General features: G+C 38.9%; 1 protein-coding gene across 1 annotated transcript; it reads left to right on the top strand.

Annotated features, from left to right (window-relative positions):
• Positions 1 to 7,325: 7,325 nt before the first annotated feature.
• nsfl1c (NSFL1 (p97) cofactor (p47)) lies at positions 7,326 to 21,323 on the top strand. The gene is made up of 9 exons (XM_041800193.1): positions 7,326 to 7,459; positions 8,220 to 8,320; positions 11,475 to 11,552; positions 12,981 to 13,146; positions 13,252 to 13,347; positions 14,061 to 14,170; positions 14,346 to 14,483; positions 15,707 to 15,877; positions 20,092 to 21,323. The coding sequence occupies exons 1-9, from the start codon at positions 7,349 to 7,351 to the stop codon at positions 20,252 to 20,254; spliced, it is 1,134 nt and encodes a 377-aa protein (XP_041656127.1). The 5' UTR covers positions 7,326 to 7,348; the 3' UTR covers positions 20,255 to 21,323.
• Positions 21,324 to 22,748: the final 1,425 nt, after the last annotated feature.

Below are 22,748 nucleotides of genomic sequence, written 5' to 3'. Positions count from 1 at the left end.
TGTGTTGGACAAGAAAGAATTACTCTTAAATTACAGCCACTATAGGAAATATGTTTCAATTGAATGAAATTATCTCTACTAATGGAAAAGAAAAGCAGGGGTATGAATCAAAGTCATCCATCACAAAGAACACATTGCTAACACCAGACAGCTGATAAAACCCTCTGCTCCTTCTCATCCTTCAAGCTGTCCCACCTTTCAAAATGAAACACCATGACAACTATATTAGAAATACTTTATACCTTACAGGTGTTGGATTTAAAAATGAAGGAAATCCTGTCTATGTTGGAAGCATCTCAGCTGGTGCAACACCTTTCATCATGAATTTGAGATTCTGTTCAAACTAGACTTGAACTTTAGCAGAGCCGGTGCAAGCCAGGGCAGGCTTTCAGCTAACTTCCACATAAATCCATCAATGGCAGATTTTTGACACTCAGAGAAACTGTTCTTGGTGATGCAGATGAAAGACCAATAAATGCCACACAGTTTACCACTGAGAGTGATGAATGAGCCAAACAACACAACACCTTCACCCAGGGCACTGGGGTCATATCCCCTGTTAGCAAACAAAATCTGAAACTATTTTCTGCACAACCCGCGTTTGCTCCCATGTGCATCTATACGAAAAGACAAAGAGACGTGACCAAGCGTTGGCATTTATAAGTCCTGGTCAGGATGACTTAAAACATTAGAGAAGAAGACAGCGCCAAACGTGTTTTTCCACTAACATAAAGACCAGTGTCAGCCTTGTTTGCTGCCTATACATCATGTGTGCTCTTGTTAAGGGTTTCCCCTCTACAGAACCAATGGTTTGTGACACTGTTGACCTTTAGCATGGCTTTTCAATTAACACAAGGCCTTGACCCTCTCAGACAGCATCGTCACCATTAGCTACTGCCTGCTTGGAGGAGAAAGAGATATAGTGGTCTGCTTGACACTTCTGCAGCAGCAGGAGGAAGAGGAACAAAGGGAAGAGGAAAACAACTTAAGTTTAATTTAGGTGTCTCAAAGGAATCTTCAAAAGAGAAATTAATATGATGGAAAAACCTCTGGAGTACATGTAAACTTCTGCTGCAAGTTAATTTACAACTTACTGTGCTGTGCATGCTCAGAACAGAACAAAAACAGAGTTTATTCATGGCTTTGAGAAAAGTTGCTCTTATTCTAATGAGATTCCAATGCGCCCTCGTTCCTCTTGTGTTATGCCCCTTGGTCAGAAGTTTAGGTGCTTTCCTGAGACTGATAAGCAAAGAGCGAGCTGTCAGGAGTCGTAAACAATGCTGTGGTTCTCTTTACGACACAGTGTCGCCCCAGGGAGGAAAGAAGAGCAAGGTAATTGCACAAGTTTTGTGTGTGTGTAATTTAGAGGGGTGGGGGACGAAGAGGTGGAGGGAGGGGGGGAGGTCTGTGGTCTCGTAGGTTTATGGCTGCCTGTCCTCATCAGCCTCCTCCAACAGCTTCACCCCAATGAACTGTCACTTCTCCTGACATTCATGATGCTCTGCTGGTCGTTGACCTCCACGGGTTGCTCAAGATTTAATCAGAACCTGGAACAGGACGGTGCTTTTCTTCAAATGGAAGGACAAAGAGCAACAAGTCATAAGATCTGCATGGTCTAAGATGAGCTGTTTAGTTCTTATAATTGAAAACAAGTTGACTTCAAAAATGGAATCAATCATTAGGTAACCCCATTATAGGGATTTAACAGTCTGCATAAGACTAATCTACTTTGATTTTTTTTGGAAATACTATTTTTATTTTTCACAAGACGTTTATTCCATACTGTATGTGTGCACTTATTAGTGTGGAGCTGAAGCCAGAAGGCGATTAGCTTAGTTTGGCATACAGACAGGAAGCAGGATAAGACGATTAACCTTTTTCACTGGGGTTAAAATGTATCTCAGATGTACCAATAATAAATATGCACGCTAGTTTGCTTTAGTTTTTGAGTGTAACTTCTAAAATTAATTACAACCCCTATTCCAAAAAATTAGGGACACTGTTTTAAAAGCAAAATACAACGATTTGCAAATCTTCTACAGCCATTTTCAATTCATAACATAAACTACTAACCTTGCAAAGCAGATGGATACGCCCATTTCTTGTTTCTCACTGGTGAATTCATCTTGCAAAGCTCCCATCCAAACCATTTGGGCCCGGTTAGAAAGTGACAGGACCAATCAGCATTGAGGAGCAGTACTTTCAGGCATTGCAGAGTCTTGACGTAAGCAAGCAGCAACAAGAGGCCGGTGCAATTATGGCAGAAGACATTAGGGTGGATGCTGCTAAGCGCCAGTTTTATCAGAACTTGATGACATTTCTTCGTTAAAAGAAGAACAAAGAACAGCAATGAGTTGTTTTCTTTTCAGCAATAACAAAAGTCGTGTACTGACATGTCTCCAGTCGCCATGGTTTGCGGCGTTAAGCAGTTCTCTGGATTTACTCCTTCGGTAGGGGTGCAGGTGCGCAGCTGGATTGTGGCTACGTCATGTGTTTTGTTGCTCTGATTGGCCTGTAGAAATGTGACAGACAGGACGTTCATCCAATCACCCTCCAAGGTTTTTTTTTTTTAAAGGCTCTGCTCTTTCCCAAATGCTGTCTATGAGTGGTTTTCCAGATGGATGTGTGGAACAAATCCATCTGGCTTGCCAGGTTACTAAACTACATCAGATATGTTAAAACAGAGACATTTTACCATTTCATTAAAAACATTAGCTCATTTTGAATGCTGATGGCAGAAACACATCTCAAAAAAGAGTTTTGGGACAGAAATGTTGTGCCATTCATGTCTGAAGTAGGATTCCTGGGTTTCCTTTGCCAGATTTTGGATTTATAATTTTCTATTGGAGAAAGGTGTAGACTTTAGGCGGGCCTATTCAGCACCGAGACTCTTTTACTGTGAAGCCATGCTGTTGTAATGGAAGCACAATGTTGTTCAGCAAATATCCAAGCCCTTCCCTGAAAGAGGCATTGTGTGGATGGGAGTATATGTTGTTCTAAAACCTCTATACACTATTCAGCATTGATAGTGCCTTCACAGATTTGGAAGCTGCCCTCGCCACAGGCACTAATACAACCTCATATCATTAGAAGTGCAGGCTTTTGAACCGGATAACAAACTGGATGGTCCCACTCCTTCCTTAGCCCACAGCACACAACGTCTATAGTTTCCAAAAAGATTTCCAAATTTTGATTCATTTGACCACAGAACAGTTTTCCATTTTGCCTCAGTCCATTTTAAATAAGATTTGACCCAGAGAAAAAGATTATATTTTTGGATGGTGTTTACATTTTGCTTCTTCTTTGCATGATACAGCTTTAAATGCAGTTTGTGGATTGCAAGGTGAACTGTGTTGACAGACACAGATTTCTGGAATTGTTTAATCCTATGGAGAGATTTCCAGTACAGAATCATACCTGTTTTTAATGTAGAGCTGTCTGAGAAACTGAAGATCACAAACATTCAATATTAACCTTTGGCCTGAATTTTATATGTGGAACATTTTCTGAAATTTTCCATCATTTTTTAGACCCAGTTTTTCACAGATTGGAACTTCTGCCCATCTTTACTTCTCAGACATTCTGTGCTCTAAAATGCCCTTTTAATACCCAGTCATCTCACTGACCTTTTGCTAATCAACTGAATTTGTTCCAAATTCCCCCTTTAGTTGTTTATCATCGGTACCACTGACTTTTTCAGGTTTTTATGGTCCCGTCTCTTCTTTTGAGATGTGTTGCGTTCATTCATTCAGACTTTGTATGTATTACAGCAAGACAATGCTAAACACCACATCATATCCATCACAACAGCATGGCTTCATGCCAAGTCCAGGTGCTGAACTGGTCTGCCCACAGACGAAAACGAGATCCAACAAAGAAGATTCAGGACTGTTGAGCAGCTAGAATCCTACATCAGAATGGGACAACATTCCTCTCCCAAAACTCCAGCAACTGGTCTCCTCACTTTACAGATGTTTATAGGCTGTTGCTAAAAGAAGAGGGGATGCTGCCCTGTCCCTACTTTTTTGGGATGTGCTGCTGCAATTCATGACATGGTCAAATGTCTCGGTGTGAATATTTGATATGTTTATGTTTTATTGTGACTAAAATTTGTTTATGAGATTTTCAAAATGCTGAATTCTGTTTTTATTCACATTTTACATCGTGACCCGACTTTTTTCTAAATTGGGGTTGTAGCTACATTAATACACTATTGTTTTTCTCTACATATTATCATCAAATCAGCTCCTTGTCTGTGATAAGTGCTGTGACTAGACACAATCTCCCTGTCCTACATTAACCTCTGCTAACATGTCAGCATTTGGTGCCTGCTAACCTTATATAACTTCAAACTGGTGGTGACATCACATCAGCTTCTAATCTCATGGGAAGATAAAGCTCGTATGTTCATATTATCAACACGGATTTTCCTCCTCCATGTTCCTGAAGTGTGATTGTCAGCTGTCAGCCAGGCCGACTCTTACTGTCACTGTTGTGCTCTCTGTCAGTGATGTTGAGTGACAGGCTTCAGGTTCACAGTAATGCACATTTGCCTATTTTCTATATTTGTCATATTTCCTTCCTAATTTCTCTCAAATAGTCTGTTTTCCTTGTTCATAATGCATCCGTCATAGGTTTTAGCATCGTCCTCCTCTTGCTTTTTCATTCTTTGTCTCTTCCTCTCTCTTGCCCAGTATGTGGGTGCTGTTGCCTCATCACACAGACCCTAAGGTAAAAACATCCAAGGGGAAAAGAGTTTAAGATTAAACCTCCTCAGTGTCTTAGACTGTATTTCTTCCGGTTTTAATCTTGCTTTTTGTTTGTCTGAGTGGAGGAGGGGGGGTTGTGCTTCATGAGGTGTCGTGACAACATGATTTTCTCACTTTTCCACAGATTAATTAGCCTTGGAGATCAAACAACCAGCAGCATATCACGAAAACCTCATCAACCCTTTCCTCCCAGAAACAATTAAGATGCTCCAATTCTGTCTTATTACTCTGTGCCATCTGACCGACCTGTTATCACACACCTTAGCAAGGCTACAGAGGTATCTCCCGTGGGAATATTCACTCCATCTGCTTTTCACACATAAAAAGCCACATGTTTACTGGGATTTTTTTTTTTTTTTTTGTTTGGAAGATTTGAGGTGACACATACTCCAATCAGCACATTTCATGTTGGTTTTGCACAATAAGACAGCCGAGAGCCAGAGCTGAAAGTGTGATAAGAATCGGATTAAGATCTGATTGCTTCTTTAGAAGCTCTGGGGTCTCACACTGAAGGTGTCATGTTGTGATGAGACGGGTGGGATCCAGTTAATGAGATGGGATGAGATAATATCTTCATGTGTTTAAACAGCATTTTTGCAAATGGAATTACCTAACATTATAATGCATTTCAGAAAGCAGTGTACAGCCCCAAAGAGGATGTTTAAACTGCTAAATAAAGTAAATTTAACACGAGGATTGGCTGCTTCTTTTACTATAAGCACACCGAGACATTATAAACCAGATTTAACAATATAGCCTAATAAATGTGCTAACAGTTGTGCTCTTTTATCATATAATTTTCTTAAAATTAAAAGATAGCTCAGCTATTGACTCGTCACCTCACTACATGGGATAAACTTTTCCAAGCACAAAATAGACACAAGTTTTTCATTCTATACTGTAACATCAGAGGACTCTTTTTTAACCATTTTTGGAACATTGCAAGGTGTGCAGCCTACATGTAATTCTAAAGATGTACTTGTAGGCCTACCTATGGTCACAATTGCAATCCAGCTCCAAAACAAAATAATGAGGATTTAAAGGGGATCTATTTTTTCCCTTCAAGACAAGTTAAAACTGGTCTCCGAGGTCCTCAAAACATGCCTGTGAAGTCTGTTGCTGAAAAAACACTCCACCATTGGATTTTTGTATGTCTAAGAAATCCTCTGTTTCAGCCCTGCTCAGAACAAGCTGTTTCTGTGTCTGTGGCTTTAAATGTTACTGAGCTGTTTGACTCCGCCCCATGACCACGCCCCTCTCAGGAAATGGATGTGACATAGGAGGATCATGCAAGCGGGGAGGGCTAACTCCCCACATGACATCATGCGGGGAAAATCTGAGAATGGCTTTATTCAGCACACATTTTCTGAAAGATGGGCAAAGAGTTGGGCAGAGGGAATGGATTTTTATGGTACTTATAGGGATTTTGGACAGGCCAAGGGCACATATTTTTGTTAGAAAAGCCTGAAAATATTATTTTTGCATAGTAAGTCACCTTTAAAGAGTTACCTAACCCAAATATTTTCTTTATCTCACTTTAGAATGATTGCAAGAAACTTGTGATTTTAGGGCATGTTGCATAAGATGTCCATCACTGAGACTGAACGAAACCCCCAAGAAGTTTTGCTGTTCAGAATATAAAGCAACATCTGATCATAGAAACAGGTGCATCTTAATAAGTTTGACTATTGTGGAAAAGTTCATTTATTTCAGTATTTCAACTCAAAAATTCACACTCATTTATTATACAGATTCATTACCCACAAAGTGAAATGTCTGAATTACTGCATCAGTGTGATGTGGCATGAAGGCGATCAGCCTGTGGCACTGCTGAGTTATTATAGAAAGCCCAAGTTGCTTAATAGCAGCCTTCAGCTCATCCACGGTTTGGATCTGGTGTCTCTCATCTTCCACATGATATTTCCCCAGAGAGTCTCTATGGGTTTGCTGGCCAATCAAGCACAGTAATATAATGGTTGTTTAACCAGCTTTTGGTACTTTGGGCAAACATAGAATCTCTTTGTTTTAACTTTTTAGCTGTTGTTTTTCACTCAATCGTTGTTTTTTAAGTGTAATAAACTAGCCTATATTTTCCCCAAATTATACCCAAAGTAAAAATACTGATTTTAAAAATGATTTAGAAGGTACAAGTACTCAGATAGCCATTGAGTTACAGTAATTTGAGTAAATATAATTAGTTATTTTCCACCCATGGCAATTAGCATCTGTATGGAGGAATAAATTCAAGTTTTCCTCCTGTCTCTTTAGCCTTTGCTTCAAGCCCATTTCAACACAGACAATCCAAATTGAACGTAGATTTGTGTAAGACGTGGATACGTCTCCACCTAGTGAACGAAACAATAATTACAGCACAGCAAATGTCTTAGAGTTTAAAAATGAATTAAAATAGCCACGTATATTCCTAAAAATAATACTATGTATTAAACATGCCATTAAGATATCTACAATTTTAAAAACTACTTCTGGTTTTGCTCCCTGGTTGTAATCAGATAGGAACCATCATCTTTTGTTTGTTTCCTCAGGTGGAGACGGACGAGTTGTTGAAGGAGCAAATCAAAATGGCGAGCCAAGAAGAGTCTGTGGAGTCAGTGAGGGAATTCGTCGCAGTTACTGATGTGGACGAGGAGAGGGCCCGGTTTTTCCTGGAGTCCGCAGGCTGGAATCTGCAAGTACGTCTTTTCTGTGTTTTTCTCTCAGTTTCGGTGGACTGGGCGGGGGTAAATGTAAAGGAAACGGGGAACATGTCATGTGTCAGGCTGATAGCTTACCGGCTAATGTTAGCTTGTGTTGCCGGTAAATTGTGCAAGTCACTCTTTGACAATGGCCCCACAGCTTTCTGTCACACACAACCAAGTCCGTTTTACCCCTTTAACCGAGACAGTTACTGTTACTATGAGCTCAACTCCTGCTGCCTGTTTACTGATCCACTGACACCACAAGTTTGGGCTAAAGCTAATGTTGGACTTCCTCAGGACCGTGAGCCTGCTAGCTAGTGCTAGCCTGCTAACGGTGCAATGCTAGGTTCCTTCATGCAACAAATACCAAGACTTAGTCGGCAGTGTTGCTGCTGCAGTTGTACAAATAACATGTATGATATCTGTGAGTTATTTTCGGAGCCATTTTCATCTGTTTCTGAGCAAGATTTAAAGCTGAGTGATGAGATGAGCTTACCCACCTGACTAGCTTCTGTACTAATGCAGTTGAAAGCGAAAGAATATTATGGATTTGAAGAACTATCACTGTAGATAAACGCGGTAGACCTGATCTCAAAATACGTTACAGTCTTCAAAAATGCAAATCAGAGTAATCAGTTTTAAGATGAACTGTTGCTAAATAGCTAAGCTATGGCACATGACATTTGTTAGTGTTGTTTTAGTCCTGTGTCAGAAGTTTGTGACGTTTTCATTGAGTAGTGCTCTCTTCCCTCAGCTTGCACTGGCCAGTTTCTTTGAGGATGGAGCTGATGATGACATTGTGACACTTCCCCAACCTGAAGGTGGTTCCTCAGTGTCCCGGTCAGCAGGGCCAAGGTAAACAGTGTGCTTTGTCTAATGGGAAGCTTTATGGACACAATTTATGCTAATGTCAGGTGGGGATGCACAATAGTATCAGTATGATATTGGAATCTGCAGATAATACCTTAAAAAGTGAAATATCAGTATCAGCAGATGTGGAGGTTTCTGCTGTTATTTACAGTGAATATTTTGGCTATAAAAATGTATGACAAAAAATGCAGACAAATAGGTAAGTTGAGTTTTAGGCAGGACCATCAGACCTGCTTCAGCTTAGGTCTTTTTTTTTATTCTTATCATTCCTATCACTTTCAAGTGTATTTTAAGGACTGAAATGTGTTATTTTTTCATCCTGAAACTTTAAATTGTGTTTTAAGGAATGAAGTGTTAGGTCTGAATTACACTTTAATGTCTGTATTGGTATCAGTATCGGCTAGAATTATTTTGCAAGTATCAGCATATCAGATATCAGTAAAAATCCAGTATTGTCTGGCCCTAGCTGTGTGTTTTTTTCTTAATAAGAACTTGGTATTGTGTTATGGTCATACAAATTTTACTTCACCCAAAACTGGAACCCGCACCTTCTAGTTTCTAGACAGAAATATTTGAATACAAAGTTCAATGTTGAAAAGGTAAAGGCTTTAATATGTTGTCAAAAGTTATTATTTGTATGATGGGTGATGGACACCTAATATAGTCATGGCATTTTTAATGAGGTGCTCATTCTCTAATCCTGTTACCTTAACCCTTCAAGAGGACAAATTTTCTAAAGCTTGCTTTTTGAGATGCATCAAAGACCTTTACATATACTGGTCTTTGTTGAGCAGATGTGCAATGCGGTGTGTTTTACTGTGTAAACTTTAAGGATGCACAATAGGGGATATTTGCAAAATCATTTTAATTTATATTGATGTTGAAAAACCATATTGTTCAGACCTAAAACTTCAGTCCTTCCAACACACTTTAAAGTTTAAGGAATGAGGATGAACCAAGAAAAAAAGACGTTAGCTGTCATAGGTCTTTTGGTCCTGCCTAAAACTTAACACAAACTTGTTCTTACATATGTGGATATTAATATCTGACTTTTTCCAACTTTATCCAGCGGCTAGCAAGGACTAATTACTCTGAATCAGAATCATAAGAATCAGAATAAGTTTTATAGGCCAAGTATGCTTACACAAAAATGATTTAACTCCAGTTAGCCTTGCTATCAAAAAAATAAACTGAAAAAAAAAGAAGATTAAGATTTGAATTTTTACATGCTCTTGTTAGATATTTTAACTAGTATAAACAAGTTCTTGCACATCAATGGTATGGTTTCAAGATGCGCAAAGGGTGCAAGAATGCTGAATATGACCAAAACATTACCAAAAATATAAAATATGCAATGATATGGGAAGATTTACATGAGACAGATAAAATAAGATCATTTAAAATAAATTATTAACTGGTGCTATTGTGCATATGGAATGGGGCATTTTCCACAGGGAGTTTCCTTAGACTTTTGCAGTTTTTTAAATATTTAGGTTACAGTAAAATAGAAGAAGACAGTGCAAGATATTTGGCATTGAACAGGGCTAAGGTACAAGTAAAATGAAAAAGGTAGATTATCTGACACTCTGTGACTGTTAAGCATTCATCAGAGTGACAGCCTGGGGGAAGAAACAGGTCTCTGTCAGGTTGTTTTGATGTGTAGTGACCTGAAGTACAACAGAGTGAAGTAGTGCTATCTTAGTTTGAAGACCAATAAAGGCTGATATTCACAGCCAATGTATGGGTTGTATATATTGGCAGAATTTTTCTAGCTGTTGATGCCAATAATAAACCTTTTAGCCAATGTCTGCTGTTAATGGTATAGTGGACTCTTAAGTGTTCATTTTGAGTGGCTGGGAACTGTAATGAAGTACTCACTCTCCACTCTATTCACTTCAACCCTGAATGTGGACCTATTTTCTATCCCTTGCTGTTTTTAGCTGCATCAGAACCAAACAGATACTTATCTTTGTTGAGCAGATGTGCCATGCAGTGCATGTTTTTATGGTCTGAGCATGCAGCTTTATGACAAAGGGTTAGCAAAGATGGACTGAGACAGTGAGCGTTCCTTTCTGGATTATATTTTGAGTTTTTGCGCTCAGTGTCAGACTTAACACTTTCTTGAGTTAGGATTAAATAAGCTACTTTGCTTTAGTAGTACATAGTAGGCTATGTAAAGTAAAGCTACTGAAGCTGTTTTTACAGATAATTACTTAAATTTTCAGACAGGTTGCATCTGAAAACTTCTCACAGAGGGAGCCTGTCAGTACTGTTTCCAGTTTGCATCCGCAAAAGAACAAAGAAAGACACACTGGCAAAGAGAGAACACAATGAAGCAGCTTCAGTCTGAGCAAAGATATTGCACCATTTGCTGATATATAGCCCATGTTTGTTCACAAGTTGCAGGAAATCGCCATTATCACCCCCTTCCTCTTGCTTTCAGTGATTTCCTGAATGTAACTTGCTGCATTCTCAGATCCGATGACCCTTGCTTGATGTGGAAAATTTACCAGGGGGCTGGCTGGAAAAATATGGGGCAAAAAGACCTGCAACAAAACTAGACTGTTTGTGCACACACCCTGAAAGCTTTAGTGTTCTTGTATGAAAGCATCAGATAAAAGCCACCACCTGATTCTTGTTGAATGAATGCCAATGACATAGAAACTTAACATCACCTGTCTGTCAGTAAGCTACAGTGGTTGTTGCTACTGTAATTGATTTAGAGATAGAGCTGAGTGTGGCCTAAACCACTCCCAGAACATTAAGAAGTGACTCCTACAACAATATCAAAGTATGTCCTTATTATTGACTACAAGTTCGAGCCAGATTTTGTAATTGTTTTTTTTCCGAACCATCTCATTGTGTAATTTAAATCGACAACTGTTGTGTTTATCCCTGACTGTATTCGCAAACATGATTAGTAATGGAAACATGAGTCAGTAAAGTTAATAGTTAATATAACACTTAATATATGGGAACACTTATCAGCTGCCTGTGCATTGTTCAGTAGTCCCATTTATCAAGCAGTTCAGGGCCATTATTCTATGATGCGTCATTTTTAGCTGAATGTTCAAATAATTTTAATTTTGTGGCATGTGACTGAATACATCCATCCTAAACATTTTTTATTTATCGTTAGTGCACAACCCAGAGTGACTTCCTTCAGAGATCTGATGCATGAGGCAGAGGAGGAGAGTGATGAAGAAGAAGGCCAAAGGTGAGACTGGTTTCCAGTATTTTCTGTCTAGATTTTGTAAAGGCATCAAAGCCACAGCAATGATTGACTTTTCTGCAAAGATTTAATAAAGGCTGCTTCTGGAGATATTGTGCTGGCTCAAAAGGGCAGAAATGATGATTAGGGTATAAAAACTGACAAAGAGCCAAAGAGAATTTGGTTGCCATGCCAAAAGGCACTTCAGAGTGATGAAGGCTTCATGTTAAAAAATGTTAATTCATCTGCTGTATTGATTGTTTAATTGTGTGTGAGAGCCTTTGTCTAAGGTGTAATGCTTGTTAATGTTAATGATGGCTATTTAAGACCATTGAATGCCTTTTTTTCTGAGCTTTACATCCTAACAGTGTTACATGGTCGGGTCACACCTATGAGGTGATTCCACAATGCACCAAACTATTTTTGGTCTCGCCTCGTTCACTGTGAGCTGTCAGGCTTTTTTGCAGCATCAACAGATTCAGCTTCTCTGGTGGTGCAGTGTTTGTTGAGGGACTGTGTAGTGATGTAAATGTCACTTTCATTCCTTTTTATTGTATTGTGTGATCTAATGGCCTTAAAAACACAAGTTGCATTATAATGCACTTCATATTTTACCTTATCACCTATTGCAGTTTTATAACAATAAGGGCTTTAAAGGTGCAATATGAAGCCACAGTGTGTGGCTGCTGTATTTAGGAGAAACATGCTGGTTTTGTAAAGCCTCTGTGCTTGGACTCATGGTGCTAAACATTGTAAAATCCCTTAAACTGAATTAAATTCCCCTAAAACAGACAAGTAAAGGTTTAAGAGCTCCACTTGAGGCCCTTTAATTTTGAAATTCTTAGCCAGAACTGATGAAAGACGAGTGAGAGTAACAAGGCAAACTTTTTGGTTGTCAATCAGAAATGTTGTTCAGGATTTTTAAAGTCTGACGCGTACACCTGCGGGTGATTTAAGGCTTCAGTGAGCAGAGACAGCCTGCAGCAAAATTTCTGACAGAGTCTAAACCTCAGATCCAGAATGTGACTGCTCTAACAAACCATGTTTACAAATCAACTGGTCAGAAAGCCTAAAGAGACAATGTAGAATACTCTGTTGAGCAAGCATTTCTCTGTTCCCTGTTACCTTTAAGCTTCTCAGTCCACCTGTTCTTCCTTTTTTGACATTTTTAATGCTTAAAGTAACAATTATATGTCCAAAGCTTGTTTGCTTTTTGCAACTTTCTTAAAACATGAGTCTTATGTAAGTTGATAACATGTCTGTTCTTGCACGGAGTAATTTTAATGCCCGCTGACATTTTTAAATAACTAACCTTTGTTTAGATTGTTACTACAGCAGTCAGTACGACCTCAAAGGTTTTTTTAATGTGTGTGTTTTATGTTTTCATTACATTATCCTATAGTCTGATACTGTAATGTTTCTCAACATTGTTAGGTTCTTTGCTGGGGGATCAGAGCGCAGTGGCCAGCAGATTGTCGGCCCTCCTAAGAAGAAGAGTTCAAATGAAGTGGTGGAGGATCTGTTCAAAGGAGCCAGAGAACATGGAGCTGTGCCCTTGGACAAGAGCGGTAAAGGGCCAGGAGAGCCCAGCAGAGCCAGGGTAAAGCCAAACTAACAGGAACAGTGTGGTTATACTTCTATCATTGTCCTATTTGTTGATTTTGTTACTCTCATTTTGTTTCTGTTGTATCTGTTCATGACTTAGGCCTTTATTGGTGGAGGCTACAGGCTAGGTGCAGCTCCTGAGGAGGAGTCAGCCTATGTGGCTGGAGAAAGACGGGCCTCCAACAGCCAGCAAGACGTGAGTTTGAATGCTTATGGGAATTTCTGTCATGATAATTATTATGCCTGCCTACAGTGAGGTGAAATGTTATCTAATATTCTGCTGGGGTGCTGGTGAATTCAGAGACGGTGTAGTTGCTCAGAATGTTCTGGAGCATCACAGAAAAATATAGTCAATATATAATGTGGCCAAATATACAAAGGTTCGTTGAACAGCTGACATGCTTGTCCTGAGTAGATGTCCTTTAATACAGCATCTTTATTATTTATTGCTGAAGCCACCTGATAATTGTTTATTAAGTAGTGGAAATTTTGATTGTTTTGTGCCTAGGCATGGCATACATTCACTGGCCACTTTATTAGGCACACCTGTTCCATTGCTTGTAATGACAAAAAGCTAATCAGCCATTCACATAGCAGCAACCTAATGCATTTAGGGTTGTAGACCTGGTCAACATGAAATGCTGGAGTTCAAACCGAGCGTCAGACTAGGGAAGAACAGGGATTTAAGTGGCTTTGAATGTGGCATGGTTGTTGGTGCCAGACTGAATATTTCAGAATATGCTCTGGACACATTACTAATACTGTCTCGGTAGAAACCAGACTCAAAGAAATGTCAGTAAAAAATATGCATTCTTGAGAAAGTAATTTTAGGAAAACAACATTTGTAGTGAAGAATAACTCTCATGCAAGCACATGACTAATGTGTGGATCTGTGTGTGTGTGTGTTAGGTGCATGTGGTGCTGAAGTTGTGGAAGACTGGCTTCAGTCTGGATGATGGGGAACTCAGAAACTACAATGATCCTGGCAATGCCCACTTTCTGGAGGCAATCAGAAGGGGGTAAGATTTTTAATTCCATGATGAAATAGATCCATTAAAATGTATTTATTCCTTGTTTTACCCCTTTTCACCTTATTTTAGTAATTAACCTTAAACTTTCTTATTTCCTCTGAGCACACACAATAACAACAGTGGTAGCATGTTATCAAGCCCCCTCGTTGATACTTTCACACAGGGAGATTCCCCTAGAGCTGAGGCAGCGGTCTCGAGGAGGTCAGGTCAACCTAGACATGGAGGATCACAGGGATGAAGACTTCACTAAACCCAAGGTGGCCTTCAAGGCCTTTGGAGGAGAGGGTCAAAAGTTGGGAAGGTGAGATTCATTTGACGTCTTTCTTTTCTTTCTAAGTTTTTATCTAGTTTCTCAAAATAATACAAAATAAAACTGATCAAAAGCAACCACTAAGAGATCAGGCAGGCTAATCAAACTGGTCACACGTGTTCCTAGTGTGTGTGAATCATAGTCTGTGAATATACTCTGTTCAGGACCAACTCACATGAATGGCTGGTTTCTGCCTGTTGGGTAACATAATTGTAGTGCATTTATATATAACGATGAAAGTATCCTAAGTTTATTCAGGGTGATTTTATCGGTAAGGGCTTAAAGGAAAATAAATGTGTGTAAGAGTGAAGTAATCTGAATGAATTTGAATTAATAATATAAATTACACTGTAGATGTAAATAAATTGGTTTGTGGCCGGTTCACTTGTAGTTGTTTTGTCTCACCTGGTGACTGAAATAACAGACATTAAAACAAACAAACTGTATGTACAAGTAGTTAATCTTGTTTCTGGTGGTAGTGTTTGCTTTTATTGGTCATCTAATGTTTTAAGTATCGATGCCATTTTTGTTTCATGACTGGTTCAAAAGTCCTAGAAGGAGTTTACTGTAAAGGAAACAACTAATTTCTTCTGCAAAGAAAGAACAATGTAGGGGAAGGAACAGATATTGAGATATTTCCTCCTCCTATATTCTTTCTTATCTGCCTCAGCCAGTAACATTACTTAGATTTGTTTTGCCTCAAATTGATCCATAACTTTAATTTTTGAGATGTAAACATTTTTAATCAATATTTGTAGTGCTGATAGTCCAAAGCTTTCTTTTAGTGAACTTAAGTCATGTTAGACAGATGCCTTTAGGGGCTTGTGCTTTAAACAAAGTGGAAAAAAATAGCAAGAGAAGCCAGCAGCATGATTACATCATGTCTACATAGAGTATTACAGAATAGACACTCTTTAGTATGTTTCCAGGGGCATGTTGACCATCTGACAACACTGTGTTAAAGGGTTCACATGTTGTCTTGTTTTCCAGTTTCATAAATGGATATGAGAAGAAGTTTTACATCTATCAAGTATGAGAGGCATAATGCCCAAATGTAGTGAAACTTCAAATCCAAACTGTTAAGAGGGATTATAATCATGTTTAACTTACTGTATAAATATTGTCTTAGCTTACATATTTTTCAACAAAGGCACAATTTCTCAAGATATCAATTCATACTAAAATCTTTTCTTTTTCCTTTCTCCTGCCTCTAGTGCCACCCCAGAGTTGATCACAGCCCCAGCCACCTCCCAGCAAGACCAAGCTGCAAATGAGGCTCAGGCCAGCGCCTCTGTGAGCCTGGACTTATCCCAGCCCATCACCAACATTCAGATTCGACTGGCCGACGGTGGCAGGCTGGTCCAAAAGTTTAACCATACCCACAGGTAATTGACTAGACATTTGCACTTGCATTGATAATTAGAAATGCAACTCGGCATACTTAAAACTGCATACAGGAGTCTGATATATGCCACTGTGTTTCTCAGTCATGTAGTGCTTCATGGTCTGAGATTAAGGGCTTAGAATGTTAAGACTGCTAATGCATGGTATATCATGGGATATAAATTTATCAGCTTTATTACCTGACTTATAAATCTGATTCTGAGATGATATCAGTTAATTTAAGGTTTTCTTTGGGCTAGAACAGTGTTAAATGTAAAAAAAAAAACAGTATTTTAACAAGAACTTTATACCACAGAGCCCTTTTTTCAAAGTGATTTCTATTGCTTTTTATTTATCTGCCTGTACAAACTGCAGATAAGCAGTTATACCTTAAAATATGTTAATTGTAAATGGTAATGTGCGTTTATAGTGGTCCAACTACTCAAAGCACTTTTACACCGAAAGTTAAACCTACCCATTTACTCCACATTTATACACTCATGGTGAAGGCTGCTAACCTTGCAAAGCAGATGGATACGCCCATTTCCTTGTTTCTCACTGGCAAATCCATCTTGCAAAGCTCCCATCTGAACCGTTTGGGCCCGGTTAGAAAGTGACAGGACCAATCAGCAACGAGGGGCAGTACTTTCAGGCGCAGCAGAGTCGTGACGTTTACAAGCAGCAGCAAGAGCTGGTGCAGTTATGGCGGAAAATATTAGTGTGGATGCTGCTAAAGTGCCAGTTTTATCAGAACTTGACAACATTTCTTCTTAAAAAGAAGAACAAAGAACAGCAGTGAGTTGTTTTCTTTTCAAAAACAACAAAAGTCGAGTACTTACATGTCTATAGTCGCCATGTTTCGCGTTATTCCTCAGTAGCTGCGCACACGCAGCTCAATAGCGGCTATGTCACATGTTTTGTTGCTCTGATTGGCCCGTAGAGATGTGACAGACAGAACGTTCATCCAGTCACCCTCCAAGTTTTTTTTCAAATCCTCTGCCTTTTCTCAAACGTTTCCTGTTGAAGCTTTCCCAGATGGATGTGTGAAACAATTTTCATCTAGCGTGTCATGTTAGAAGGCTGCTATGTACAGGGGACATCTGTTTTAACTAACCCTATTCATACACATAATGCATATTCACATGACATTGATGCAGATGTGGGCGGGCTCTGGGGTTAAACATCTTGCCAAAGGATACACTATGTAATTGCATGAGCCAAAAATCAAAGCCCTGACCTTTTGAGAGACAACCAACCAACCAACCAACCAGGGTCAGACCTGACCCATGGCTTGTTTTCCCACACTCTTTCTTCAGTTTCCCTCTCTATCAGCTATCCTGTTATAAAGATATATAAAGCCCAGTGTCAAATATTTAAAGAATAGTCATTTTAGCTGCAGAAAAATGCATCACCTGGGCTGACAGAGCAGAGATATTTTAAAAACCTCAACTTCATAGAGGCCTTTCATTATGACTACTATGATTAGTTAATCAAAAAGGGATTATTTACACATTCTTAGTTACACGAGATGTGCAATATTATCTGCATCCTTAGTAATGTAATAGCACAGTAATGGCAGGTAATGCCTTAATAGTTAAATATCAGTTGTTGGCAGATATGAATTTTTCTGCCTACAGCCGATACACACGATAAGGACAACAGTAGTTAGCTGCCTGACCCTTACACAAACAGGGACTGTAATGACATAGTTTTCAAATACATGTACTTTAATATGGAGTTGCGATGATAAAAGCTTCCACTCTTCTAGGACTTTACACAAGATTTTAGAGTGTTGCTGAGGGAATTTTTACCCATTCACTCTGTAGAACATTTTTTGTGTTCAGGCACTGATGTTGGATAAGAAAGCCTGGCACACAGTTCATCCCAAAGGTGCTCTATGGGGTGGAGTTTGGGTTGGGGCTGTGTGTGTGCCAGTTCTTCCACACCAAACTCATCAAACCATGTCTTTTACAGTCCTTTCATTGTGTACTGGGGCACAGTCATGTTGGAATAGAAAAGAGCCCTCTCAAACTGTTGCCACAAACCCAGACTCGCCCATATGACTGCTAAACAGAGAAGCATGATTCATCACTCCACAGAACACGTTTCTCCTGCTCCACAGCCAATTGTTGGTGCGCGTTACACTACTCTGACGCTTGGCATTGGACTTGATGATGTGAGGCTCAGCCGTAGAAACCCATTCCAGAAAGCTCCGGCCATTCCGTTTTTGTGCTTAAATTAATGCCAGTGGAAGTTTGGAACTCCTCAGCTATGGAATCAGCAGAGCAGTGGCAACTTTCACACACTATACACCATAGCAGTTATTGACCCTGCTCTGTTATTTTACATGATCTTCTGCTTTGTGGCTGAGTTGATGTTGTTCCTCAACATTTCCACTTTCTAATAATATCACTTACAGTTGGTGGAATATTCTGCAGCGATGAAATTTCACAAACCATCTGCAAAGGTGGCTTTCATCTCAGTGCCACACTTAAAGTCACTGAGCTCTTCAGAGCTTACAGGGTTTGACTCCATCTTTTCAGCATAACCGACCTGAGCTTAGTTCCTACCTTTATTGAGGAAGTCAAAAGAAAAAGCTTTTGAAATAAAACATAAATTATGGGCCACATTTTGCTTTGTTTTTGCATCTCCAAAGAAATACAGAATTGTATTTCAAGGGCTAAGGAGTAATTGTGTTCCTGAAACAAAACACAAAGTTACATCATCAGAATTTCAAACGCTGTTTATTTTTTCAGAAGTATAATCTCAAGGACAGGTGTTTAATAAGTCACTAAATACCCCTTAAAATACTTTAGGACCATTTATTATTAGGGGTGTGACGAGATCTCATGCCACGACATCTCGTGAGATCAAAACGCCACGAGATTTCTCGTTGCAGAAAAATCAATCTCGCAAGATCAATATTGCGCAGACAGTAGAAGCAGCAGCTCTCCTCACAGAAAAAAAAAATACCAAACTGGAAATTATAAAAGATCACAAAGATGCCCTGGAGACTTTACAGCTGTTCATGAGAGAGCTAATGAAGAAACGAAGCTGATACGTGACCCATTAAGACCACTGCTTTTACCCCCACCCCCTCCCCTGCATGCGCTACATGGGGCTGCGTAAATACAAACAAAAATACAGCGTTTATTTAGCTGGTGTATGTGCACACTCACTTTTAGTGTCGCTTTTTGTGACTTTGTAAGTTTGAGTCGCTGCTTCCTCATGTCTCCTCGTCTCATCGTCTGTGACACATCCATCAGCTGTTGGCTGTGCATATGATCAAGTCAGAAGCTTAACATGGGTAGCGTGACGGGCCGTTTACTGCAGCAGTAAACAGCAAAACAAACTCTGTTGGAGCGCCATAGAGTCCACTGTTAGCTCCAAAAAACAAAGTTAAGCATGCCCTGCTTGCTGTCTGACAGCAGACAAAGCAGAGACACTCGCTCACCAACGCACATATAATGCTCATCTGTGTGTCGTGTCCAACACTTTCAAAGCTCATATGAGAAAAAAAGACCACTAAGCGATACAATAATCTGTTTCTCTAAATAACAGCAAACATGTTAATGACAGAAATGTTTCTTTGGAGTGTTTAAAATATGGATGTCCTTAAAAAGGATGAGGAATAGTTTAATTTTACTGATGCAGCTCTTTATATTTCAGTCTGTTGTAAACAGTGCTTAAAGTACTTTCAAAATAATCTAAATACTTTTTTATATATATAATTTAATATATTAAAAATAGTTATTGTAATTGTAGCAACGAGAGCATAGTGTAGTAAAGTAACGATTTTGTAGACTGTTAAAATGAAAGGTTTGATTTAAAAAAGCACTGATAGCCTAATCAGTACTTAGTTTAAACATTTCTGAATAGACCTGAATGCTTTGCAATTATGACTTTCAGTTGTATAAAGGACATATTTTCCACCCATGTATTTTTCTTCCAAAATAAAAAAAAAAGGTGTAAAATCTCGTCTCGTGTCTCGTGGGCCTAAATCTTGTCTCGTCACGTGAAATAAGTGTCTCGTCACACCCCTATTTATTATTTATATGTAAATTCCTTTTTTTAAACAAGTAAAAGAACTACATCGTATCATTTCAGCACATAAAAGTGTTTCTTAAAAAAAACTCTGTTCAAAGCAAATCAATGGAGATCTTTTTGTTTTATTGGTACAAACATATTTCCTGTCATGTGCTGCTCTGTCCCTCAGGGTGTCTGACCTGCGTCAGTTCGTGGTTGCTGCTCGGCCCACCATGGCTGCCAGAGAGTTTGTTCTCATGACAACCTTCCCCAACAAGGAGCTGTCAGACGAGAGCCAGACGCTGCAGCAGGCCAATCTCCTCAACGCTGTCATCGTCCAGCAACTAAAGTGAAGGGGGGGTTGGAGCAATGCCCCCTAGTGGTGAGGCTGAGTAAATTCAGCCCTGTGAAACCTGCTGCCCCTTCTGAGGGAGGAGAAAACAGACTTATGTATGGACATCTAATTTCTGATTTTTTTGTTTTTCTAAAGTGGATATTAACATTCTGTTCCCGCAGACACCCACTCTTCCCCCTCCCACCTCTGTGGTCTGTGACGGGCAGTAACGAGGGGGGAACTAAAAATCTTCCAGAATGGATAACAATTTAAGAGCTGTAGAAAAGCCTACAGACATGTTCATGTTGTGGTTTTGATGGGGATCTTTACCTGACAGCAGTAGATGGTTAAACCCAGAAAACACAGCAGCAGTCCAGCTTTCTGAAGACAAGTCGAGCCGCAGAGATGTTAAATGAACCTGGCTCTTTTTCCATTAACTTGCTTCCCACTTCCCTTCTTTATTAACTTTCATTTGGCCCTTCAGTTATGTTTACAATCAGGTGTTGGGGCCACAAAGGAATCACGCAGCGCCAGTTTCCCCAGTTTGTTTCTGTCTCAACAGCACAAACCAGATCCAAGTAAGGAAAAGTAGAGTTATTAAAGTCAAAGTACACATTCACAGTGTTGTTTTGTACCATTGTCCATTTCTCTCTGCATAACCTTTATGAAGGTAGAGATGAATGCTGGTTCAAAACCTAATGGTTTTCTTTCTTCATACCGACCTATACCAGTAGCCTTACGCTCCTTTATTCACATCCAGCTCTACACCTCTCCCTTTGTTTAAATAAAGATGGAATTATTTTTTTAAACTGCCTTTTTTTCCTTTCGTATTTCCTTTACAGATTGTAGAATTGTCCCAGATACACAGTTGCATTTTGATATAGTGTAAAATGAAAAGCTTTTACATAAGGCTTTATTATTGAACCAATGGTTGAGCTAAAGAACACATAGATTGTAAACACTGGTTTGCAGTAGTGGAAGTGGAACTCCAACGACACACTGACATCTTCTATGCATCCTGGGACAACACAGAAAAATGTTTGGACCTCTGGTAAAATAAATCCATTTTATGGTTGATGTATAAAGAACTTACCGTCTTGTGTTTTTATTAATGGGTGGGAAGGGATAGCTTGCATTTCGATAGGTGGAACACAAGTTTTAGTGGCAAAGTTACCTATGGATTGTTACAAAATATTTTTGTGTGCTTCTGTCTAAATGTTAGTCATTCAGCGGACCATTGTTACACAACTGTGACATAAATTGCTGTCTAATTTTCATTTTTCATATATATATTTTTAGGACTGTCGAGATTAATTACATTTTTAGCAACTATCAATGACCTATCCAAAGTTATCAATGACCTATCAAAAGTTATCAATGACCTATCAAAGTTATCAATGACCTATCAAAAGTTATCAATGACCTATCAAAAGTATCAAGGGTATTGAAAATGGTCTTGTTTGCTGATGATACCAACATTTTTTTGTAGTGGAAATGATTGGAAACAGTTATTAAATGTAATAACTGCAGAATTACACAAGATAAAAATATGGTTTGATAGAAATAAGTTATCTTTAAACTTAAAACAAAAATAATACTTTTTGGCAACTGCAGGTCTAATGTTTCGATCCAGATAGATGGAGTTAATATTGAATGAGTAAATGAAATCAAATTTCTTGTGGTGAAAATAGATGAACAAATCAACTGGGAATCACATATTAAACATGTACAATCCAAAGTGTCAAGAAGCATAGCAATAATAAACCGAGCCAAACAGGTTTTAGATCACGAATCACTCCACATCCTCTACTGTTCTCCAGTTTTACCGTATCTCAGCACAGTATCCATTACTGTGCTGAGGTTTGGGGCAATAATTACAAAAGTACAACACATTCATTATTCATTCTGCAGAAGAGAGCTATAGGGATCATACATAAAGCTGGACATCGGGATCACACCAGTTCACTTTTCTTACAGTCAAAATTACTAAATTTGCAGGTCTTGTAGAATTTCAAACAGCCCAAATACTTTTCAAAGCAAAAATTAATTTATTACCATGAAATATTCAAAAATTGTTGACTGAAAGAGAGGTGGTTATAATTTAAGGGACAAATTTCATTTTAAAACAAGGAGTGTGTGCACAATGAGAATAAGTTTTTGTATTTCTGCTCGTGGTGTGAGACTGTGGAACAGTTTGAATGTGGAGCTAAAAGAATGTCCAAACATAAATCAGTTCAAAAGCAGTATAAGGGGGTGATTTTCACCAGGTAAAGGGATGAGGGAACGTTTGATTACCACCGGGGGCTTACAGCTGATTTATCTGTTTTGGTATTTATTCTTGTTGATCTTAAGTTTTGGTGTAGTTTGTGTTGTATTTCTCTGTAAATACCTGTTTAAATTCCCAAAATATCATCTTTTGGTTGTTTAAAAACGTATGAATGGGGTAAAATATTTATTATTATTTGTGCAGATAAACCTATCTGTATTTTCGTTACAGATTAATAAATGGTTCT

This window comes from Cheilinus undulatus, linkage group 11 (genome assembly GCF_018320785.1).
Source record: "Cheilinus undulatus linkage group 11, ASM1832078v1, whole genome shotgun sequence".
Classification (NCBI taxonomy): domain Eukaryota; kingdom Metazoa; phylum Chordata; class Actinopteri; order Labriformes; family Labridae; genus Cheilinus; species Cheilinus undulatus.
This window is presented reverse-complemented; position numbering and strand designations above follow the sequence as displayed.